This window comes from Pipra filicauda, unplaced genomic scaffold, assembly GCF_003945595.2.
Source record: "Pipra filicauda isolate LSUMZ 115617 unplaced genomic scaffold, ASM394559v2 scaffold90_size2875636_pilon, whole genome shotgun sequence".
NCBI lineage: Eukaryota > Metazoa > Chordata > Aves > Passeriformes > Pipridae > Pipra > Pipra filicauda.
In genome coordinates, this window is record NW_024105098.1 from 1064268 (window position 1) to 1084996 (window position 20729).

General features: G+C 47.0%; 1 protein-coding gene across 1 annotated transcript; it reads left to right on the forward strand.

Annotated features, from left to right (window-relative positions):
- Positions 1-734: 734 nt before the first annotated feature.
- UBE2G2 (ubiquitin conjugating enzyme E2 G2) lies at positions 735-20376 on the forward strand. The gene is made up of 6 exons (XM_027724972.2): positions 735-806; positions 7019-7054; positions 7143-7188; positions 12641-12759; positions 16489-16629; positions 18477-20376. The coding sequence occupies exons 1-6, from the start codon at positions 764-766 to the stop codon at positions 18587-18589; spliced, it is 498 nt and encodes a 165-aa protein (XP_027580773.1). The 5' UTR covers positions 735-763; the 3' UTR covers positions 18590-20376.
- The last annotated feature ends 353 nt before the right edge of the window (positions 20377-20729 follow it).

Here is a 20729-nt window from a genome sequence, read left to right on the forward strand (position 1 = left end):
CCGTGCAGAAAAGTGGGTGAGCGAGGAGAGAGGTGTCTTCAAAATAATCACCCACTCTCCTGTCTCCCTAACCTTTCGAAGTTTAATGATTTGTGTGGTGGTTTGGGCTGCGTGGAGCCCGCTCCAGGGGAATTTTAACTCAGGCCGTCCTGCTGCTCCATGGGATTCATACCAGCCTTTTCTCTTTCCATTTGGCCACGTTAGATCTACTCCCGCTTCTAGGAATCTCGCTGGAAGGGCCCCCGTTTCCTTTTTCGTGTTCCTGTTGGTGGGCTGGGGTGGGACATCCCGCGGATCCCGTTGTCTGTTCCTGGATTTGTACGTTGATGTGCCGCCCTTTGCTGTTGCACACGGTGAATCCAGCCTGGGACTCGGGCTCCCGCCTCGTGCTCTCCGTGGCCCTGTCCCGGCTGGAAGGGCACGTGCGGGAGCCGCTCCAGGCACCACTTCCACAACATCCCCCTGGGAGGGGGCGGCGTTGCTGCACAGACCCCGCTCCGTGGGGGGGGGGGTTGCCGCACAATGCAGCATTTTGCGTATTGCCCTCTCTCCCACCGTGGCGCAGCAGCTGCCGCGTTCCCGTCGCTTTCCCCAGGCTCGCCCGCGGGAGCGGGAATTCCCGGTGCCTTCCTGGGCACGCGCGGCGCCTGCTGGAGGACTGGGCGCTACCATAGAGGCGCGGGCGGCGGGATAGAGCGCCCCCCCCCATCCCCACCCCCGGGCGCTCTGGCCGCGCACCCGGAAGCGGCGGCGGGGCCGCGCCATGGCGGGGACGGCGCTGAAGCGGCTCATGGCCGAGTACAAGCGTGAGTCGCGCTCCCTGGGTTTCCCGCGCTGCCCCTCCTGCCGGGATCCTTCCCACAGCCCGGGAGGGCCCGCGGGGCGGTGGCGGGGCAGGCCAGGCCAGGCCGCGGGCCTTCCTGCCCCTGCTCCACCGGCTGCAGGGCCCTCCCCGCGTCCGTACAGAGCCCCCGGGGCGGGGGGTGAGGGGTACCGAGCACGGGGCACCGCGGGCTTTGGGGAGCAGCTGTGGCGAAGGGGGGCACGCCCGGCACCTTGGCCCCCTCTCGCAGGTGGGACACAGCCTGTGCACCGGGACACGGGGGGCGGGCGGGGGGCGGGTGACACATCGGGCACTCCGCGGCTCCAGGAGCTTAGTCATGGGCGAGGCTGGGAACCCTGGGCAAGCGGCCAGTTACTTTCATGCTTTTCCTTGTTAAGATTTTCCAGATGTGGAAAGTCTCTGTTGCGGAGCTTCGTTATCTCAAAGATCATTAGAGGTGTTTGCCAGGATAGACACCTTCTGGTTGTGGCTGCCTCATCCCTGGAAGTGTTCAAAGCCAGGTTGGACGGGGCTTGGAACAACCTGGTGTAGTGGAAGGTGTCCCTGCCCATGGCAGGGGTTTGGAACGAGATGATCTTTACAGTTTCTTCCAACCCAAACAATTCTGGGATTTTATCCTTAACTGAAGTGGTTAGTGAGAGCATTTAAACTCGGATGTAGTGATCAAGGACATAGACTTGCTTGTTTGTTTAAAAATCAGCGTGAGACGTGACTTGCAGGAGGTGGAAAGCAGTGATCCAGACCAGCCCCCCACAGGGAGCAGGGTCCCCCTGGGAATCCCACTTCTGGGATGAATCATCTGCTCCCTGGTGAGCTTGAGAGGTGTCCGAAGGCGCCTTTTGTTGGCAAGAAGTATTTGTTTGTTTAACTCCTTGCTTTTGGGGCTCTGATGCTCTGCCTTTTATTTATTATGGAAAGGAATTAAAATGCAGAAACAAAGTGTTTGGTGGGGAAAGAGGGAGCTGGGCTTTAAGAACTGTTCTCCTGCTCTAGGGAAGGTCACTTACTGCACTCCCCAGACTGTCCAGGGGCGGGCAGCTGTTTCTCTCTCTGCCATGGTTTAGTGGAAGATTCCAGCCTGAGTAAAATCGAGTATTTATAGGCACAGGTTCCCTGCCAACACCATGCCTGTTCCCAGAGCACGGGTCTGTAAGCTGAGCTGTCACACAGGGGTTTGGGGGGCCAGGCTCCCCCCACTCAGGGGGTGACACTGACAGCTGGGAGTGGTGGGCAAGCCCCGTGGGTGTGTGGGCAAAGCCTGCGTGTCCTAGAAATCTGCATTTTCCATTGTGATCCAGAGGCACTGACCTGAAAAACAACCACAGAAAGACTTGGCTCTGCTTCTGTCTGTTCTCTTGCATCAATCCCCTCAGTCCCAAAAAGCATTTTTGATCCTTTGTTGTTGAGAGAGACTCAGAGATCTGACTGGAGTGTCTTGTATGAATGAAATCTTTAGGAAAAAAATTATATTAAAGGGCATCAGAAAAATTACTTAATGCCATGGACAGACATGAGGTGAATCTTCTCTGCCTGGTTTCCCAGGGTAACACTAGTCATGAACTGAGATAATGTTTGATCTGTGATCTGCCTTTAGAAACACTTTCCCACCTCCAATAAAACACAGTATTGTAAAAAATTAATGTGACTAACTGCATAGTGCTTTGAATTCTGGAAACCCAAGTTGCAGCAGTGCAGTTATCCAGACGTTCTGGTGTCTGGATTTTCCTGTGCTGCACGTGCCTTTTCCGGGTTGTTACTTTCCTTGAGCACCTCAACCCCTGCTACAGCCCCCAGAATCAAGGCTGACTTAAACCCCTCCCCTAGAGTTCCACAAAAGGCTGGCAGTGAGTCGTAGCTCTTCAGAAGCTGTCACGCCCTGGGCAGATTTTCAGCAAAAGTTATTTTGAAGAACAGAAACAGTTCCTGGTCATGAGCAGTTCTGCTGCCCCTTTTTGCAGAAAAAGAGCAAGCCCTGCCTCGGGACTGAGCTGTAGTCTGAGGTTCAGCTTCGTGTGAACTTTCCATTCCCCCCAGTGATGTGAGTTGCTGGTGTGGATGCAGGCACTGGGTGAATGTGAACATGAAGATGGTTTTCAGTCTTTGTAGAAATTGGTGAACACAATCTTTTACTTCCCCTCTTTCTCCTTTCTATCTCTCCTCTTCAGGTACTTCTAGTCATGACAGAGGTGTTTGGCAGTCAGTCCCTTGCTGGGGGATGTATTTTGCTTACCAGACTTCCAATTCTTTCCTTTTCTTTTTCAGTTTTGGTCTTTGATTTTCTCTGTGCGTCTGTGCACACGTTTAAATCTTTATATAATATGTATTTATTGTTGCTTTATGTGAAAAATGCTTGACATTGTGAGGAGTTTCTACCTGTCAGAGCCCAAATACATTATTCCATTTTGTGAGAGGCTGTGAAATTTGCTCTGGTTTTCTTTCCTTTAGAAAAAGAAAGGGATGGTGGGTGTGGACAGCCACATCATATGGATTCATTTTTTTGTGCTCATTTAGATCTTTGCTTGCATGTTTGGCTTTTTGCTGCCTCATATTTATTATCTACTCTGCCAGAACTGATTTGGCTAAAGCTTTCCAAAAAATCAGATATAAAAAAGGGCATTATTTTTATTAGAGTCTGTTGGGTTTTGTCTCTTATTTTTATAGAGTCTGTTGTTAATTCTAGATGTGTAATAGTATTAAGGCCTGATATTAGTCTCTCAGTAGCAGCTTGTATTTACAAGAGTTAAAGAGATGGAAAGTTTACTGCTTCCTGGCTGCAGGATCTTGAAGATATCTTACACTGGCTGAAATTTCAAATCTAAAATGGGTTACTTTGGAAGAATTAAGTCAGATCTCTGGAGACCTGAGAACTATTGTGCCTGGTTGTATGCCCTGTATTTCCTTCCTGGTACAAACAGGCAATAGAGCAGTAGATTGTAATGCCAACAGGTGTCTTTGGGAGTGCTGTCGGGTTAAAAATACGGGATTTATGTTGTGAGATCTGAGAATTCACGGGAATTATACATCCTCTGAACCTGGCAGCGCTTCAGTGAGTGCTTCCCATCCTTATTGCTTGGGAAGAGTTCTGTGGAGCCAGAAGAAAACTGGCCATTTTCAAGTATCTCAGTCCAGATGCTTTCAGATAGTGCAGTGAGCACGCCCTTAATTTCCCGAGTCTGAGCAGGGAGCACGTTTCCCAAGGTACCTAAATTAGGTGCAGCTTTTAGAAAAAAACATACTGTTGAACTTCTCTTATCAGGATGTGATCAGTCTCTTTATTAAGACCTTTAACAAGAAGGTGTGTTTTCAGTTTTCCTGAGAACAGTCCCCCGGGTGGAATTGGCTGATAATGACTCCACAAAGAGCAGTGAAATGAAGGTGTTGATTGTGCACCAGATCTGCCCCTCGTTCCCAATAGAAGCATCACAGTTCTGTAGTGTCAGCTGTTTTGAGCTTACAAGCAGCAACTTTCCTGGCTTTCCCCTTTATCTCTTTCAAAGCTGATTCCTTTCTTGGCTTGCTGTTTTATTCTTTTTTTTGCAAATTAAGTCGGAACCTCTTAGTGGGACTTTTCTGCTCATGCACGTACTCTGTAGGGGTTTTATTCCTACAGTTAAGGAATAAAACTCCTTAACACCAGTTGCAGTATTAGAAGCAGGTTTTACTTTATTACAGCTCTGGATGCAGGGGGGATGACTCTCCTCCTAACGTGCATCCTTGGCTCCAGGTGGTACATCCCTGCCCATCCCAGGGGATGGAACTTGATGAGTGTTAAGGTCCTTCCAACCCAAACTCTTCTTTGCCTGCCCCAAAGAGCTAGCTGCTGCATCAAGTTTGGGCAAGCTGCCTCTCTACAGTAGTAGGTGTAGCTTCAGGATCTGTATTTTCCCTGTCAGTGCCTTCTGTTGGATACTGTCCATGCTTAGCCTGGGCAGAGGGCTCAGCTCCTTGCTATCCAAAGAAGGGTAATGGAACTGGGGAGGGGTCTGGAGCACAGCTCTCATGAGGAGTGGCTGAGGGAGCCCGGGGGGCTCAGCCTGGAGAAAAGGAGGCTCAAGGGGGACCTTCTCACTCTCTACAACTCCCTGACAGGAGGGTGGGGCCAGGTGGGAGTCATCCTCTGTTCCCAGGGAACAACAGCCTCACGTAGCACCAGGGGAGGTTTGGATTGGATATTAGAGAAAATCTGTTCACTGAGGGAGACTGTTTGACCTAGCTGGTCTGTCAAAGTCATTCTGCTTTTGATCTGAGCATTTGTTTTAGCCTTTCACTGCTTTTTGCTGCTCATGTATAAATAATTGGAAAAACTACCCCCTAACGTTCCATTTTTGGAGGGTCTGCTGAGCCTGAAGCAGCTGATGCTGTGTCAGATCCCAGCAGTGCATGCTGTGCAGCTCCAAAAACTGTGCTTGGAGTTTCCCTTTGAACAGCTCTAGAGAAATCACTGGGTAGGATGTGACCATCCCTGTGGAAAAGAGGTTTTTCCTTTCTCAATCACCAGGTGTAGCAGCAGCCACTCAAAATCAAACCTCTTTTGCCCCTGACTGCCCAGTTCTCACTTTGCCTGATCCTTAAGAATGGAAAACTCTTTCTCCAAGGGGAGAGCTGAGCAAGGAAGTGGAGAATTGAACCTGTGATCTCATGAAGACCCTTTGCTCTGTGGGCTTTGGCCCATTGCCCTGGTTTTTGTTGGAATGGAGAGCTGTATGGCACACCTCTGCTTGGCTGCCACCACAGGGGATACACAGGTGCTGCTGGCTTTTCCAGGGAAATCATGGGAAACATCAGAGGGATTTTCTTAGAGAGAGCCACAAGATGGAGCAAAATGATTCCGGGAGCTCCTGGGTTTGACATCTCCCTCTTTCTGTCTAAAAGCATCAGCAATAAAAGCTGCTGGAGACCCACTGTGAAGCTGGAAAAACCTGTCCCTGAATGTCAGGACATTGTGGGAAACCGTAAGGCTGAGTTTCAGTCTGGGGCTTCTGGGCTTTGGAACTTCAGAGAGGGCTGTGCCAAGGTTAAGGGCAACCTGAGGGAACAGGAGAGTTTCACGGTCTCTCCTGTCAATGCATCTTGGCACATCTTTGAACCCTACTGTAAAGGAGCTGTTCTAAGACAGAAACCTGTTCCATGCAGCAGTTTTCACCTGCAGCCTAACAGAAATTAGGTCAATCATTTCATTTGTTGGTTTGTGACTTCCCATATTGCCTGGGTCCATGTTCCTGCTCGTTTTCCTGCGTGGGAATGAGCATGGTGGTTCTTGTGGCTTGTGTTCTATGTTACAGGCTACTGGTGCTCCACAGGCCATTGGTTAGGAAACACTGTGCTGGAAAAGCAGCTGGGAGTGTCACCTCCTGCCACCAGTCCCACTGGTTGACCCGCCAGCACTGTGGGGCTGGTGTTGAACCCCCGGGACTGCAGGCCACTGGTTGCCTGTGTGCAGCTGAACTGTGCCTCCCCTGCTGCTGCCACCCTGCAGGACATCAGAAACTGGAAGTTGATGGTCATTCCACTAGACAGGAGAAAACCTGGTTGCTCTTTTATCAGCACATGGTGTTACTGGGCTTCACCAGGCTTGAAATGGGGGGCTGATGCCGGAGGTTATTGTATGAATGTCTCTACTTCTCCTGCTTTTGTGTCATTCTGGGTTTTGTACTGAAGTGCATCAAACCTGAATGGGTGCATAGAGGTCACAGTAATACAACCTCTTTGTAGGCTGTTGAGTTTGTACTTGCAGATACCACAGAGGTCCCAGAGGGGGGTGTTTCTCAGGCTCTGTGGAAAGAGTTTTTGTTTTCCCTCTCATTTTTAAATTGTTGCCCCTGGGAAGACAGTGGACTCGATCACCCTGGAGGTCTTTTTCAACCTAAACAATTCTGTGATTCTAAGACTAATTCTGGGAGGCTGAAGAAGCCCAAAGTGCCAGATAATTTTGTCTAGAAAACTTGTCTTGCTTGTAGCAGTTAAATTGTCAGCGGTGGGATCCTGGGCCTCCTGGATGTGAAGTTTTGCTCAGTGAAGCACAGCCAGGAGATTCCTCCCGTGGTATCCTCAAGCTGTTCTCCAAGCGTGTTTGGTGGTGGGGCCTCTGTGCTAAGCTGTGGCCAAAGCAAACACCACCCAAAATGCTCAGGCTCACAGGTCACCTTAACCTTCCTTGTGTTTCTGTTTTCACAGAGCTGACCCTGAACCCACCAGAAGGGATCGTGGCAGGTGAGGAGCCGAGGGGGGTTTGTGCACCCTGGAGCTGTAACCTTGTGTGTCCAGGTGGCACTGAGCATTGTTCTGTTTTGTTTCACAGGTCCCATGAACGAAGAGAACTTCTTTGAGTGGGAAGCCCTGATCATGTGAGTTAATATTGTTTTGTGTCTGAAATCAGCAGTTGCATGCTGTGATTAGCTTCTAGGAGACCAAGAATGTAAAAAAATTACTATCAGTTCTGTATGACATCAACCTTGGCCTACCTTGCTTGGGAATTCCTTCTCTTACCTAAACAGGGAGTTATATTTGGATTTTAACCAGGATGATAGAGACAGCATTGGTGAAGTGTACAACTTGTGATCGCTTGTTGTACAGGTGTCATAATAATAAGCTTGCAAATTTTTCAGGAATCCTGATTTGGGCTCCCTTGACTATGTGTTGCATTTACAAACGCTGTAGGAAACAACAAATTGCTTGTAGATCACAGAGCTGTTGGAACATTGCTTAACTGCAGATGCAGGGCAGATTTTAAGTGGAGCAAAATACACAGATTATTAGTGACAGGAGAAAAAAAAAATCAACGTCTAGAATTAGTTTACTTACTATCCAGTCTTTTTTCTAGAAAAATTGAAAGGTTTTGATCTGAAAAACTATTCATAGTTAAGTAAAAAAATCTTTTGTAATTCTTTAAACTTCATGAATAGATTGGTGTTGTGAAGAGTTGAGTGCAGTGGTTCTGTATGGAAAACTCTTCTTTTGGTGAATAGCTCTGAAAAACCCGTTGTGTTTTGGGGGTGGCAAAGACTCCTTTAAAAAGCTGTCCTTCCACTCTCTTCCACTCCCCAGCTGATGGGTATGGTTGTTGGTAGCAAAATTAGCCATGAAAAGACAAAATCTTCCTGACCAGTGTCTTAGGAGTTGTCTTACCTCTTTCTTGTACTCTTAGTCATGCTGTACTTTTGGGAACTTTGAGTACGTGGAATAACTTGTGTTTTTTACAAAAGGAAGTTCTAAAATGGCAGAGGAGAAGAAAAGAGACCTTTGTCACTCACATGTGACAGTTTATGCAAATGCTACACAATTAGAAGAGGAAGAAGCTTTAAACCACTAAGTTCATCTTGAATCTGATGGTCTGTTATCGGGGTAGATCCCGGCTCTGTATTTCAGGATTCCTTTGGTAAGAATTGGTGATTTCCTTCCCTTCAGCCAGGGCTGGGGGGTCCTGGAGGACTCAGGGCAGCAGGAGTTGGCTGTGGCCCCACTCGCTCTGTCCCCACTGGGCTCTGGGCAGGTTTTCCCTGCAACCACCAGTGCTGACTGGTGAGATTCTCAGCTGGCGTGGGCGGCAGAGTTTTCCTAGCTGGGTTTGCTGGGAGTGTATTGTCTAGGGATGAAAAACAAGGTTTCTGTCTCTTGGGCTCAGGCACACAACCAACACAAAAGCATCCCGGGCTGTAGCGAATCCCCTATTCCACACAAGCTGTGTGGGTGATCCTGCTGTATGGCAAGCAGGAGCCTCTGAGTTATTTTAGGCCTTGGTAAGTGGAGGTTTGGATTACCACTGCTTGTTTGCTCATTGATGGGAAGAGTTGGCAAATGCCTCTGCTTATGTGCAGCGATTTCTCTTGGGATAACAGGCTGTGCTTCCTGGTAGCTCAGTCCCCTGAAATTAAACACTTGGCATGGAAATAGGTTGGTTGTTGCCTGACACCAAAGATTTTGGCTGCAGGGTCTTATGCCTTCTCTTTCTGCGAGTGGCACAGTCAGCACATGTGCTTTGTAATGTGCCAGACTGCAGGTCAGACAGCTGTGCATTGCTGGGAGTGGAAATCCCAGAGGATTTAATGCACTTCTTGGAATATTCCTGCCTCTTGGTACTTTCTCTTAGCAGAGGCTGTGTGGCTGAGTAGAGCTTTGGTTTAGCCTAGACAGTACTTTTTCATGTTTCCCATAATGTTCCTAAAGAATGAAGTTGGTGCTTGCAGACTTGAAAGCCCTTTAAAGTGCTGAGTGTTGAGCTTCAGGTCTTTGTCAGCGTAAAATGAGAGGCGGAGGAGGTGCTTTCATTTTGGTTTCTATATTGTGTGTGTGTCATAATCAAGTTATATTTTAAGATCTGCTCAATTCTGAAGCTGTGGTACAATAGAAACATGTTTACCCTAAACACGTTTGGTTACTTTCATCTCTTTACAAGCCCTGTTAGCAGCAGTGTTTGCATACCTTTGGAAAGCAAGCTACACCTCTTGTTTGTATTTGTGGTGATCTCTTCCAGTGTTTTGTAATCTCAAATGTGCTGTATGAGATTCTGGGAATGAGAGGTGTGCAGATGAGGAAATTAGAGTAAAGCTGGCTTCAGATTTTCGGACGGATGATGTGCAAAATCTAAGTAACGTGATAGTGAAAAGAACAGAATACTTTTTTCCTTCACCCAATTTGTATAAAGCTAGAGCACACGTAATGGCAAATAAATTTAAGAAAAGGGACCTAGGAGAGAAAAGACATCTCTCATTTATCAGTTCAGAGGTGGGCTGGGTAATGTTACACAGATTGATGTAAGAACTTGGCTCAGAGATAAAATAATGTCTTTTTAAATAATGGAAGTAATAATTTGTATTTCCAGTGTTCTTGCCCGCAGCAGCAGCGCTGGAGGAATGTGAGACATATAAATGTTAAGGCTGTATTGACATGTCTGAAGGACAGAACAGCTCTTACGCTCCCAAAATGAGTGTAATAGATCAAGAGCTGAAAATTCCACGTGGAAACCTTTCTGAACAGCGGAGGTGGGGAGGATTTCTGAAAGTCAGATCTTTGCAACAGCGTTTCAGGAGAGTTTGCCTTATGCTGCCCAATTCCTTAGCGCTGTGTGAGGTGCTTCAGGGTGTCTCATTTTCATGGATTTAACATTTCAAGGCCGAGTTTTGCCCTCTCTAGTTGCCATGTACAAGTGTGTGTTGCTGTTACAGTTTATCCCCAAAAGACACGAAACCACACGATTGTTAAGAACTTTATTAGCCTAAAGATTGCTTGAAAGCTAAACAATATAAATTGAAGTCAACTTTTCAAAAAACTGTCTAGAAAGGTAATTAGAGCTATAATTAGGCTTATGACTTTTGTCTCCATTCCTCTTTTGGGCATCTCATGATTGTGGGGTTTGGTCTTTTCCCAGTTATCTTTTTACAAATAAACCATTTACAAATGTATTTGAAGCCGTGATTATAGAATTAAGAATCACGGAATCATTAAGGTTGGAAAAGACTTCTGAGACCATCATGTCCAACCTTTCCCCTAGCACTGCCAAATCCACCACTAAACCGTGTCCCCATGTGCCACATCTCCGTGTTTTTGAACACTTTCAGGGATGGTGACTCTGCCACTGTGCTGGGCAGCCTGTGCCAGTGCCTGGCCACCCTTTCAGGGGAGAAATTTTCCCTAATATCCAATCTAAACCTCCCCTGCACAACTTTTGGCCGTTTCCTCTTGTCATAGAATCATAGAATAGGTTGGGTTGGAAAAGACCTCCAAGATCATCAAGTCCAACCCCTGATCCAACTCCAATTACTATATCATGGCACTAAGGGCCACGTCCAATCTCTTTTTAAAAACCTCCAGGGATGGTGAATCCACCACCTCTCTGGGTAAGCCGTTCCAATGCCTGAAATGTCCTGTCTCTTGTTCCCTGGGAGAAGAGCCTGACCCTCATTTCACTTGGCCTTCCTGTCAGGGAGTTGTAAAGAGCAAGAAGATCCCCCAGAGCCTCCTTTTCTCCAGACTAAACAATCCCCATGAGCTGTCCTCGTCAAGGCGCTTTTCCCTCTTATTTTGGCAGATACCCACCACCCTTTTCAGCCCCTTGCCTGAGTAATAGCGAGCTCGTGGAGGTCAGAGTTTCTCATTTTCATGCTTCAAGTCAGCTGTGGAATCACTGCAGAGCAGGGGGGTGATTGCAGAAGCTGCCTTGCTCTTACCTCCCAGGCCCTGCTGATGTCCTTTTTGAGCTGAAAGTGATGCTGTTAAATTTAAATGCTGAGTGTTTTGTAGCTGCAAATACTGTCTTGGATTAACTTTAATAATTTCTTTGAAGTTGATCCTGGCAGCGCTGAGTGGCTGAAACAAAAGCAGGGCCGAAAATGGAGTGTGTTGGGTTGAGCCTATTTGACAGAAGAGCCCTCAAGGCTGTGGGTTTGCTCTCAAAACAGAACATAAGACACCCACCAGCTTTTCAATGCCTGTATGTACATACTCTCAGAAGTTCAACAATAAGCCTTTAAAATGCAGCTGGAATTAAAATGGTCATGAAAAAATGCATTCAGTTTACTCTCAGATGTGAATTGAATCTCAGCTAAATTTAGGGAAAAGGCCGGAAAGGGAACGAAGTGGTTGAGACAATTTAGCTTTCATTCTTGCAGACTATTGATGCATTTCTCTTATCTTACCTGCCAGTGTCAATGTTCGGGTTTAAATCACATAGTTGTTGTGTTTACCTACCAGCCAAGTCTTTTGAGTCCCAAAGTTTGAGAGAGTGAGTTTCGTAAGGCTTTAGGATTTGCTGCTCTCAGTTTTCTTTTTCTCTAGGTTTTGAATGGCTGTCTTAATTGTTAGGAATCCTTGAACTTTTAATGTTCTTTCTGGCACAGGGAATGGGGATTGGGAGGGGGAGGCGTGAATATATTCCTAAACCTTATTTCCCAGTCAGTAGAACCTTTGTTTGAAGGGCTTTTTACTAAATATATGAGGTTTCCCTGGCTATGATTTTCGGTGCTGAAGCTTATTTCATCATTTTTCCAATCAGGGGAAATCATGTTTGTGTTACAACTTCCAGATGGTTCATCAAGTTTGAATAAATCATGTCTAATAAACTTTTTTTCCTGCTCACTTTTCAAAAGTGTTTTATACAGGCAGGGTAAAATAGTTGTCTTCATGTTCTCAACTCGACTGCACTTTGAACACAATAAGGAAATGTTTCTACAAGAACCCTGGTGAAGCCATTTGTTCTCCACATGCACTCGAGGGAGGACAAACTCAATACCTGAAGTCTGCAAAGACACATTGTTGTCCTGCATCTCCTCTGGCAATTATGGTCTCAGGGCTCTGTTTTTACTTTTGCAAATCCTCGCTGTGTTTTCTGCATCAGACAGCGATAAATGTTTGTGTGGTTGTTCTCTAGACTGGCAGCTGGGATCTCTGTGAGGCTTATAATTTATTTTTGAGCTCCAGCATTTGACATCTCTGTCTTGTGCAGCATAACAGTATCTTCAAAGGCAGAGGAGTCCCACACCTGCCTCTGCTTTCTCTTGACGTGCAGACGCTCAAATCCTGGAACATGCCTTGGAGCCAGATACTCCAATTATATCCAGACACACCCTGCTAATTAAACAGTGTTGTGACCTTCCTAGTAATTTAATGTGCAAGCTTTGATTTCCCCCTTGCCTCCCAAGCCTTGTATTTGGATTTAAGTTTATGAGGTGTGGGGTAAGAGCAGGTTAACTCTTTGTTTCCCAGAGAAGATGATCTAACTGAAGCTTCAGACATCTCATTTAGACAAGAATTTGGGCGAAAGAGCTGTTTAAAACTGGCAAATAATGTTTTACCTGTTTCTAGGGGTCCTGAAGACACCTGTTTTGAGTATGGTGTTTTCCCTGCTATCCTGAGCTTTCCACTCGACTACCCGCTGAGTCCTCCGAAGATGAGGTTCACGTGCGAGATGTTCCATCCCAACAGTGAGTCTGATGCAGCAGGATGCACAGGGGAGTGGGTTGCTTGTGCACTTTAAAAACAAATTTGTGCAGCAGGAGAGCTGGTGTCCTTCCTGAGGGTGGTTCTCTCCCTTTCCAGCCTTGGCCATGCAGCAGCAGCATTCAGCTGGTCCAGTTTTTCTCTGTTTTAGGGTCCTTTTCTGTTAATCACATTACTCCTCGTAAACCTTTTGCTCCTTAACAGTCCAGTAAGGACTCCAAAAAATTCACTGCCTTTAAGATAATTCTGGGTATACTTGTAACTATTGGATAAAGCTGACTCTACAGCTGAATCTTCTATACATGATGTGAGACTTAGTGAATTAATACAGGCTCTTTCCAGTCACAGAATCATAGAATATACTGGGTTGGAAGTGACCTATCAGAATCATCGAGTCCAACTCCTGGCCCTGTGCAGGACACCCCAAGAATCACACCATGTGCCTGAGAGCATTGTCCAAATGCTTCTTTAGCTCAGTCTTGCTCTGTGGCTTGTATTTAGGTAGTTTGGTGTTATTTTAATGAGTGAAAAGTTGTTCATGTTCTCCAAAGTGTGGGTGCAGCTTCATCAGGCAGCATGAAGTCACAGGTTTGTTTAACATTTCCGATGGGATCTTTCTGAAATACAGAGTGCTCTGTCCAAGCAGACGACACATTTGCTGGGCATTTAATATTAAGACTTTGCTGACCTTTGCTGTGCAATTCTGATTCCACTTGTACTCCATGATCACAGAGATCTTTTCCAACCTTAGCGATTCCGTGATGGCAACAATATTATCTTAAGAGTCTTCAGTGGAAGTAATTGCAGTAACAAGAAGTACAGCTAACAGGTTTGAGCCTTGGACATGAAAAAACCATAAAGCCCCCCCCCTTTGCAGCCTGGAGCACTGCCTTCTGGCATCAGCCTTGAAATTCTGTGTAAAATCACTGCTTATGACATCTTCTAAATCAACATGGATTCTGTAAAGGTTGTTTGTCATCACCCAGGTTTGGTGGGCTGCATCTGTGTTCTAGGCTGTTAGGTCTCTGCCACTTGGGAGCAATAAAAGGCTTCTCTCCTGCCTAATGCTTCCTCTCCAGCTGATGTTCCCACACTTGCAAAACACAAGTCGTAACTTCAGCTGGGAATCGATTTATTTCATCCTATTCCAAGGGGTTCTGCAATTTTGTGAAGTTGTTCTGTTCTTCCCTTCTGGAAGCACCACTCGTGCAGGTTCTTGCCCATTTAATCCACATCTTTCTGTTCTCCTGGGGAAGACACACCTGCATGTCACAGGGTGGAAATGTGTGGACATGCCTAAGGCAGTGTGGCATCACCTCTGGAGCTCTGGTGTCCACAGCAGGGCAGCATTTGGCACTTGGAAGCAGTGTGGCCACATCGGCACCTTGCTCCAGCTGGACTAATTCACCCAAAATTCTTGCCAGGACTGGTCTCCATGAACAAATCCGTGTCCACACAATACTCTGCAGCTCCCGCTGTGGCCTTGCCTTGAGGTTTGCTGCTGGCAGCTACGTTGTGTGCAGCATTGCCAGGAAGAGTGGGGTGCAGAGAAGCACAAACTGCCTGACTCTGGGTTACAGGGTGGCTTTACATATGGGTGCTTCTTCCATGTGGTTAACTGGAGCATACTAGGGGGTCAGCTCAGTTCTTTAAAACTCTGGGTCTTGTAAGTCTGAAGTTTAGATCACCTGAAGTAGGCACTTGAGTCTTTCTTCTCAGCTGGGGTTGTGCTGGGCTGATTCTACCCAGAAAGGCTGCAGCTCTGCTTTTTCTGTTCCTTCAGTGCCTGTTCATCCTGCTGTGAGAAACTGCAAGGAAAACGTTTAAAAAGTCTGCTGTGTTCCCTCATCATTGCAGTTGATGTTATGTGAAGGGGGAATCAAAACACCTCTGAGCTGTCTTCTCTTAAATTAAAATGACCTTCTTGGATGCTCTGGTGAAGACAACTTCAAAGTAGTGATTAGTGGCAGTGCTTGCATTAACACTGAGCAACGACATAGAAAGATCATAGGATCGTCAGGGGGGATTGGAAGGCATTGTTGGAAGGGACCTGAAAGTCCATGTCATTCCAACACCCTGCCATGGGCAGGGACACCTTCCCCTAGACCAGGTTGCTCCAAACCCTGTCCAACCTGGCATTGGACACTTCCAGAGAGGCGCAGCCACAGCTTCTCTGGGCAGGCTGTGCCAGGGCCTCACCACCCTCACAGGAAAGAATTTCTTCCCAATATCCCAATTCTTCCCTAATCCTGCCCTCTGTCAGTTTGGAGCCCCTTCAGGCACTCCAAGGCCTCCCCAGAGCCTTTTCTTCTTCAGGCTGAACACCCCCAGCTCTCCCAGGCTGTCTCCAGAGCAGAGGGGCTCCAGCCCTCAGAGCATCTCTGTGACCACCTTTGGACGTGTTCTAGCAGCTCCACATCCTTCTGATGTTGAGGTCCCCAGAGCTGGAGGCAGCACTGCAGGCGAGGTCTCACCTGAGCAGAGAGGGAGAAGATGAGTGTGTCTTCTTGGAATCAGCCTTTGCCATCTTGACTGTGCCACTGCGTTCCTGCTGTTTGAAATGAGGCCCTGCACAGAAACAGGAGAGTCACTTACAGTGAAGCACCTTCTACCAGTGGGTTCCTAACTTGCAAGGAGAAGTGCTGATTTAGCACCTGCTGTTTCCTCCTCTTCCAGTGACGGCTAGACTGGCTCCAGTCCCCAGCCTGGGGCTGCAGGAGGGGATGTAAATAAAAGTCTTCCACAGAGCTTACGTGTCACAGGCTTGTGCAGACATAGCTGGGTGAATGGAAGGAACTGGAAATGAGCACAGCTGCTTCCAGCGGTCATTCCCGCTGTGTTTTGTCTTGCTTCCCTGGCAGTGGCACAGGTTTGGTCACCTGAGGAATTGAAGCACTTAAAGTGCTTGGCTAAAGTTGTCCTTCCTTGGGAGGCTGCAGAATTGGGCCATGTTGCTAGAGCAGTGTTTCCAACTGTATTCTCTTTGTGTTTCCTCTTCGGCCTTTGTTTGGTGTATTACCAAGTCAGTAGAGTCCAGTCTCTGTTAAGACAACTTGTACTGTTGCAGACACTTTGCATGTGCTAAAGGTGTAGAGGGGAAGGTGCCTGAAACTTTTAATTCATAGGTTTCCTTGTTTCCCATGCTTTAATGCAAAATGGAAAAAAAAAAAGTTGTGGGAATTCTTCTCATTGCATATCAGTAATGTTCTAAATAAGATCAGTTCTATTCTTTATGATATATTTATGTTATGGTTTTTAGCACAACACTTTATTTTTTATCACACTTATGTTTATAGCGTATTTAACGTAACACTTTTCCCTCCTTTGCTTAATTATTTTCACAGTCACGGTCCAGTGGAGGACTCCAGTGTGTGTTCAGTGCATTTGCTTCCATTTAAGTAGGACTGGTTACCTGCTTGGAACTGTGTCTGTGCATAAATCCGTGCCTTATTCCACCAGGCTACATTTATTATGTTTCCCATGGAGCCTGTCACTGGTTATTAAGTGACACAAGTGCTCCCAGAAGGTTTCTGTTGGGGAAGGACTTTGTTAGATTTGCTTAAAGATTTTTGTCTTTCGGATTTTGTGTCCGCTTGCCTTTGGAAGGGGAAATTTAAAACTGGGTTTGGCCTCAGTCAATACAAAGGCTAAAGATCTGGAGAAGCCAAGTGTTTCCACTGAGTAACAACCAATCCTCTATACTTCTTGCTCAGTTTACCCAGATGGGAGAGTCTGCATCTCTATCCTTCATGCTCCCGGGGATGATCCCATGGGATACGAGAGCAGCGCAGAGCGGTGGAGTCCCGTGCAGAGCGTGGAGAAGATCCTCCTGTCGGTTGTTAGCATGCTGGCAGGTGAGCAGTGCTGTTCTGTCAGCAGGTCCTGAGCTAGCTGGAGCTGCCTCTTGCTGCTTGCTTTGTTAAGTGAGCAAAGCACGTGTAAAGCTGCTCAGCAGCAACCACAGTTCTTAAAGCCTTGTTATTTATTTATTAATAAACCAGTTTTCTGAAAAGAATTGGAAAAAAATGCGACTGAATCAGTAACCAGGTGTTCCCAGCAAGGCTTTCCTTCCAGGTTGGCAGCAACCGAGCTGGTGGCGCTGGTCAGGAGGTTCCAGAGGCTCAGCTGGTTCCCTGCTCCTGGACAAAAGCTTCTTTGTATTTGCTGTGGTGTCCGTTCAGCTCTTAAAGCTGTGGATTAGAGCCAGTGTTGGATTTGGCTTTGGCAGCTGGAGTGTTACCAGATCTAACCAGTACAGTAAGCTGGAGCCCATGGCCTCTGTGATTCAGAAGCCAGCACCCTCCATTTCTCTTTGTTATTCCTGGCCTGGGAATGTGCCCCACTCTGCCATCTCTGGTTCAGGGGAAGGCTTCTTGAGAAGAGACCTGGGGTGAAAAACTCTATGTGCAGCCTTTTAAATGTTTTTTCCTAAGTCCAGTGAGGGCTGTGGATCAGCTCTGTCACGTACAGCTCCCTGAAAGATGGATCCTTTTCCACATAGTGGACAGAGCCACTGAACTGCCTGAAGAGGGCAGAGCCGTGTCCCTTAGAATTGGGTTTGAAGGATAAATGGGTTTAGAAGCAGCAAAGCTGATCAAAGGGCAAGCAGCAGATTCCTGCGTGGGACTGGTTTAGCTTTGGAATAGTAACCTGCTGATGGGAAGCTGTGCAGGCAAACAGTACCTTGCTGGGCTTCCCATGGCCTCGAAGAGCTTGGTTTGTGGTGCAGCCTTACCTAGACTGGTAAGTGCAGGAGTCAACATGGTCTCATTCTCTGCCTGTGCATCCTGTTTTCCCATGGCTTTTGGAGTAATTAGGCTAAAACATCAGCTTCTTTCAGGCTGCTGGCCAACTCTCAGCTCTGGCTCTGCAGGTAGCGTAAGCCCAAGTTTGCTAGACTGGGTGACCTACACACCTACTGGTTTTTACAGGTGGACCATCTCATGTTGAGAAGGATGTGAGCCTGAGATACCTGCCATAAACTGGGCCAGAGTGGGTTTGGACTAGTGTGTGAAGGGAAATGGGCAGTGTGTGTTCTGTCTCAGTGCCTCGTGTAATCCTGGGACAGTGTCCTGCTGTAGGCTGCCCACAAACCTGATAAGTCCTGTGTTTACCTCTTTTCTGATGGGGAGCCCCACTGACCCCAGCACTTCATGTGCTTTCTAAAGCGCTCCGAAATCCTCAGATGAGAGATGTTGCAGAAATGAAAAGCATTCTCTGGGTTTCCTTGGTTTGTTTTGTTGTTTTTTTAATGGAACAAGCCATCTCAGTGAGTGACGGAGCCTGTTTGGGTGGCCTGGTTGTGGGGGCTTTGTGTCTGGGAAGCTGCAGAACCAGGAAAGAACATTTTGCAGGGAGCAACGTGCGGTTTTAAAACGCCTTGACGGCGCTGGGGGTGCCCCATTGTGTTGGCCATGTGCGTGGTGGGGCTCTGCTGCTGAGAGCACAAACAAAAGGAAGTCCTTTTCCTCTGCCACTTGTTTCTTGCCTAAACTCGACCTTGCTGTGATATCCTTTCTCTTGTGGTCAGTTGAATCAGAGCTGTTTGGGAATCTGGGAGCTATCACTGGGTGCTCTTTAGTGGTGTTTCTGTAGTCCCAAGGAGGAGAAGTGTATCAAAGCCTCGGGGGAGTGGCATTCTTGAAGAAGAAAGAAGGTCTTGTTCCATTGCCCACTTACCTTTCAGTCTTTCTTGTTTCAGAGCCAAATGATGAAAGTGGAGCCAACGTAGACGCCTCCAAGATGTGGCGGGAAGACAGAGAACAATTTAACAAAATTGCCAAGCAGATTGTGCAGAAGTCACTCGGACTTTAAGCTCACAGAGAGACTGAAGTGTTTTGTATTTCTCTCCACCTGGAAACGAGCAGTGCTCAGTGCTGGTACCAAAAAGGAAAACTTTGTAAAACTATTGGCCTAGTTCTTATCATTTGTTATTTATTTACCATCTCTTTTCTTCCGCTGCTCCAGAGAAGCCTCTAGTTCACAAGCTAAACTGTGTGGAAAAGGGATTCAGTGCTAGGGAAAAAATACAGAGACAATGCTGTTTCAAAGGCTGCTTGTTGCTACCTCACTTCGTGGTGTGGAAAGCCTGGAGACTTGGCAATCTGCAGCCCGCCCTCACCCATTTGCTGTTGGAGAGCAGCGCTGGTTTGGGTCAGCTGCTGGAAGAATTAGTTGTGTGTTTTTAGATAGCGTTGCATCTGGAGCAGTAGTAGACAGAAAATAATCTATCCATTTTATGATACTCTCTAGGTTAAGGACAGCATTTGCAGTCAGATCTGATTTGAAAAGTATAGTTAGCAGGAGAGGCTACAAAGCAAGGTTATAGTTGGGGTATGTTAGCAAAGAAAGGAACTTTAGAGAGGATGCAGGGAGCTGTGAGGACTGGCTGGAGATCTGGAAGGTGCTGGTGTTCCCGTGTGACACTGTGAGTTTGTACTGAGCCTTTGAGTCAGTGTTGGCTTAGCAGAAATCCCAAGAGCTGCTTTATTACTCCTTGAAGACACTCAGTTGTAAACTTTACACTCAGTTAGAGGCACAAGGTGTAAAGGCTGGATTGTGAAACACTTGGATCCAGGTTCAGCCGGACAGCTCTGTGAGCTCCTCCTCTGGTGACACGTGGCTTTTGAGAGGATTCGGCGCTGCTGGCCTTTGCTGTTACAGCCCAGGTCACCCGTTTTCAGGTGAACGAGCGAAGATGAACATGATGAACTTGTTAAAATTACCCGTGACACTCTACACTGAGTGCTCTTATGTATTAAATAGGAGCCAGAGAAGACAGGGACTGTCTTCTCGAGGATGGTACGATGCATGTTTTGGACTGCAGTGTTGTAGCCGATGTGAAGGGTGCAGGAAAAACCAGCTGATCAGTTCCTAAAACTGCTGAGGGGCCTCTGCTGACCTTTCTGCTTTGCAAGCCAATCTCACGTGTAGGCCCAAATCTTCAATTTACTACAAGCAATAACATGCCCATTGACAGCACACAGAGTCCAATTTCGTTGGCAGCTTTAAACGGGCTAAATTTGAGAAGGGCTGGTTTTCTTTTAATGTGAAAAGCGTGTGACATGGAAGGAGTCGCAGCTTTGCAGAGGTGATTGTGTGCATGTGCGTGGTACAACTCGTCAGTGTTTCTGTCTTGCTCTCCGTGGTGCAGATTGCACTGTGCCATCGTTCTGCACCTCTGAAGGGTTTGTATTGCTACAACTTGCTGATTTTTACCTCCTTGTAGAAGTAATTGTTGCTTTGATGTAAGGGTGGGAGGGGGACCGGACATAGCTTGGGAGCAGAGATGACAAAATAGTGTTGTACCTAACTAGTATTTCAAGGCATACAGGAAAATGTAGCACTTTACACAAACTGGGAGCGTTTTTTGAATTGAAGTAGAGGGAGGATTTCTCCTGGGAGCACTGCAGCCACTGTGGGGAACAACGCTGGAGAGCTGCAAAGGGCCATGTGGCCAACGATGGATTCAGCAGACGTGGCAAAAGTGGGGTTTGGTTAAGTGCAGAGTGTTTTATTCATGTGTGCTTGCTCATTATCTTGATTTTATGGTGGGATTTAGTCTGTATACTGAAATAAAGTGATTATATTTTCTCCTTTCATAGGTGTACGCAAATGTATTGCAGTGGGTGCTTTGTACGGGTAACCACCTGGCCAAGATACTTGCTCCAAAGGAGTGGAAGGGTTTATTCTAACCCAGTTAAAACACGGGGAATACTTCAGGGCAGTGGAAGAGCTGACATGGCTGCTGTTGCTTGGCCTTTCAGGCAAATGTCTTGTCTCTAATGATGGCAATGGGTGGGTAATTCAAAGAAAACTGCAAAAACCTGACAGCGGGCAGATGTGCAGTTTGTTTCTTGCAAAAATGTTGTTATAACCATATGCCTGGCCTAGGAAGGTCTCATGAACATGCAACAACTGAATTTATTTGGAATGTGCTGATATTAGCCCTTGC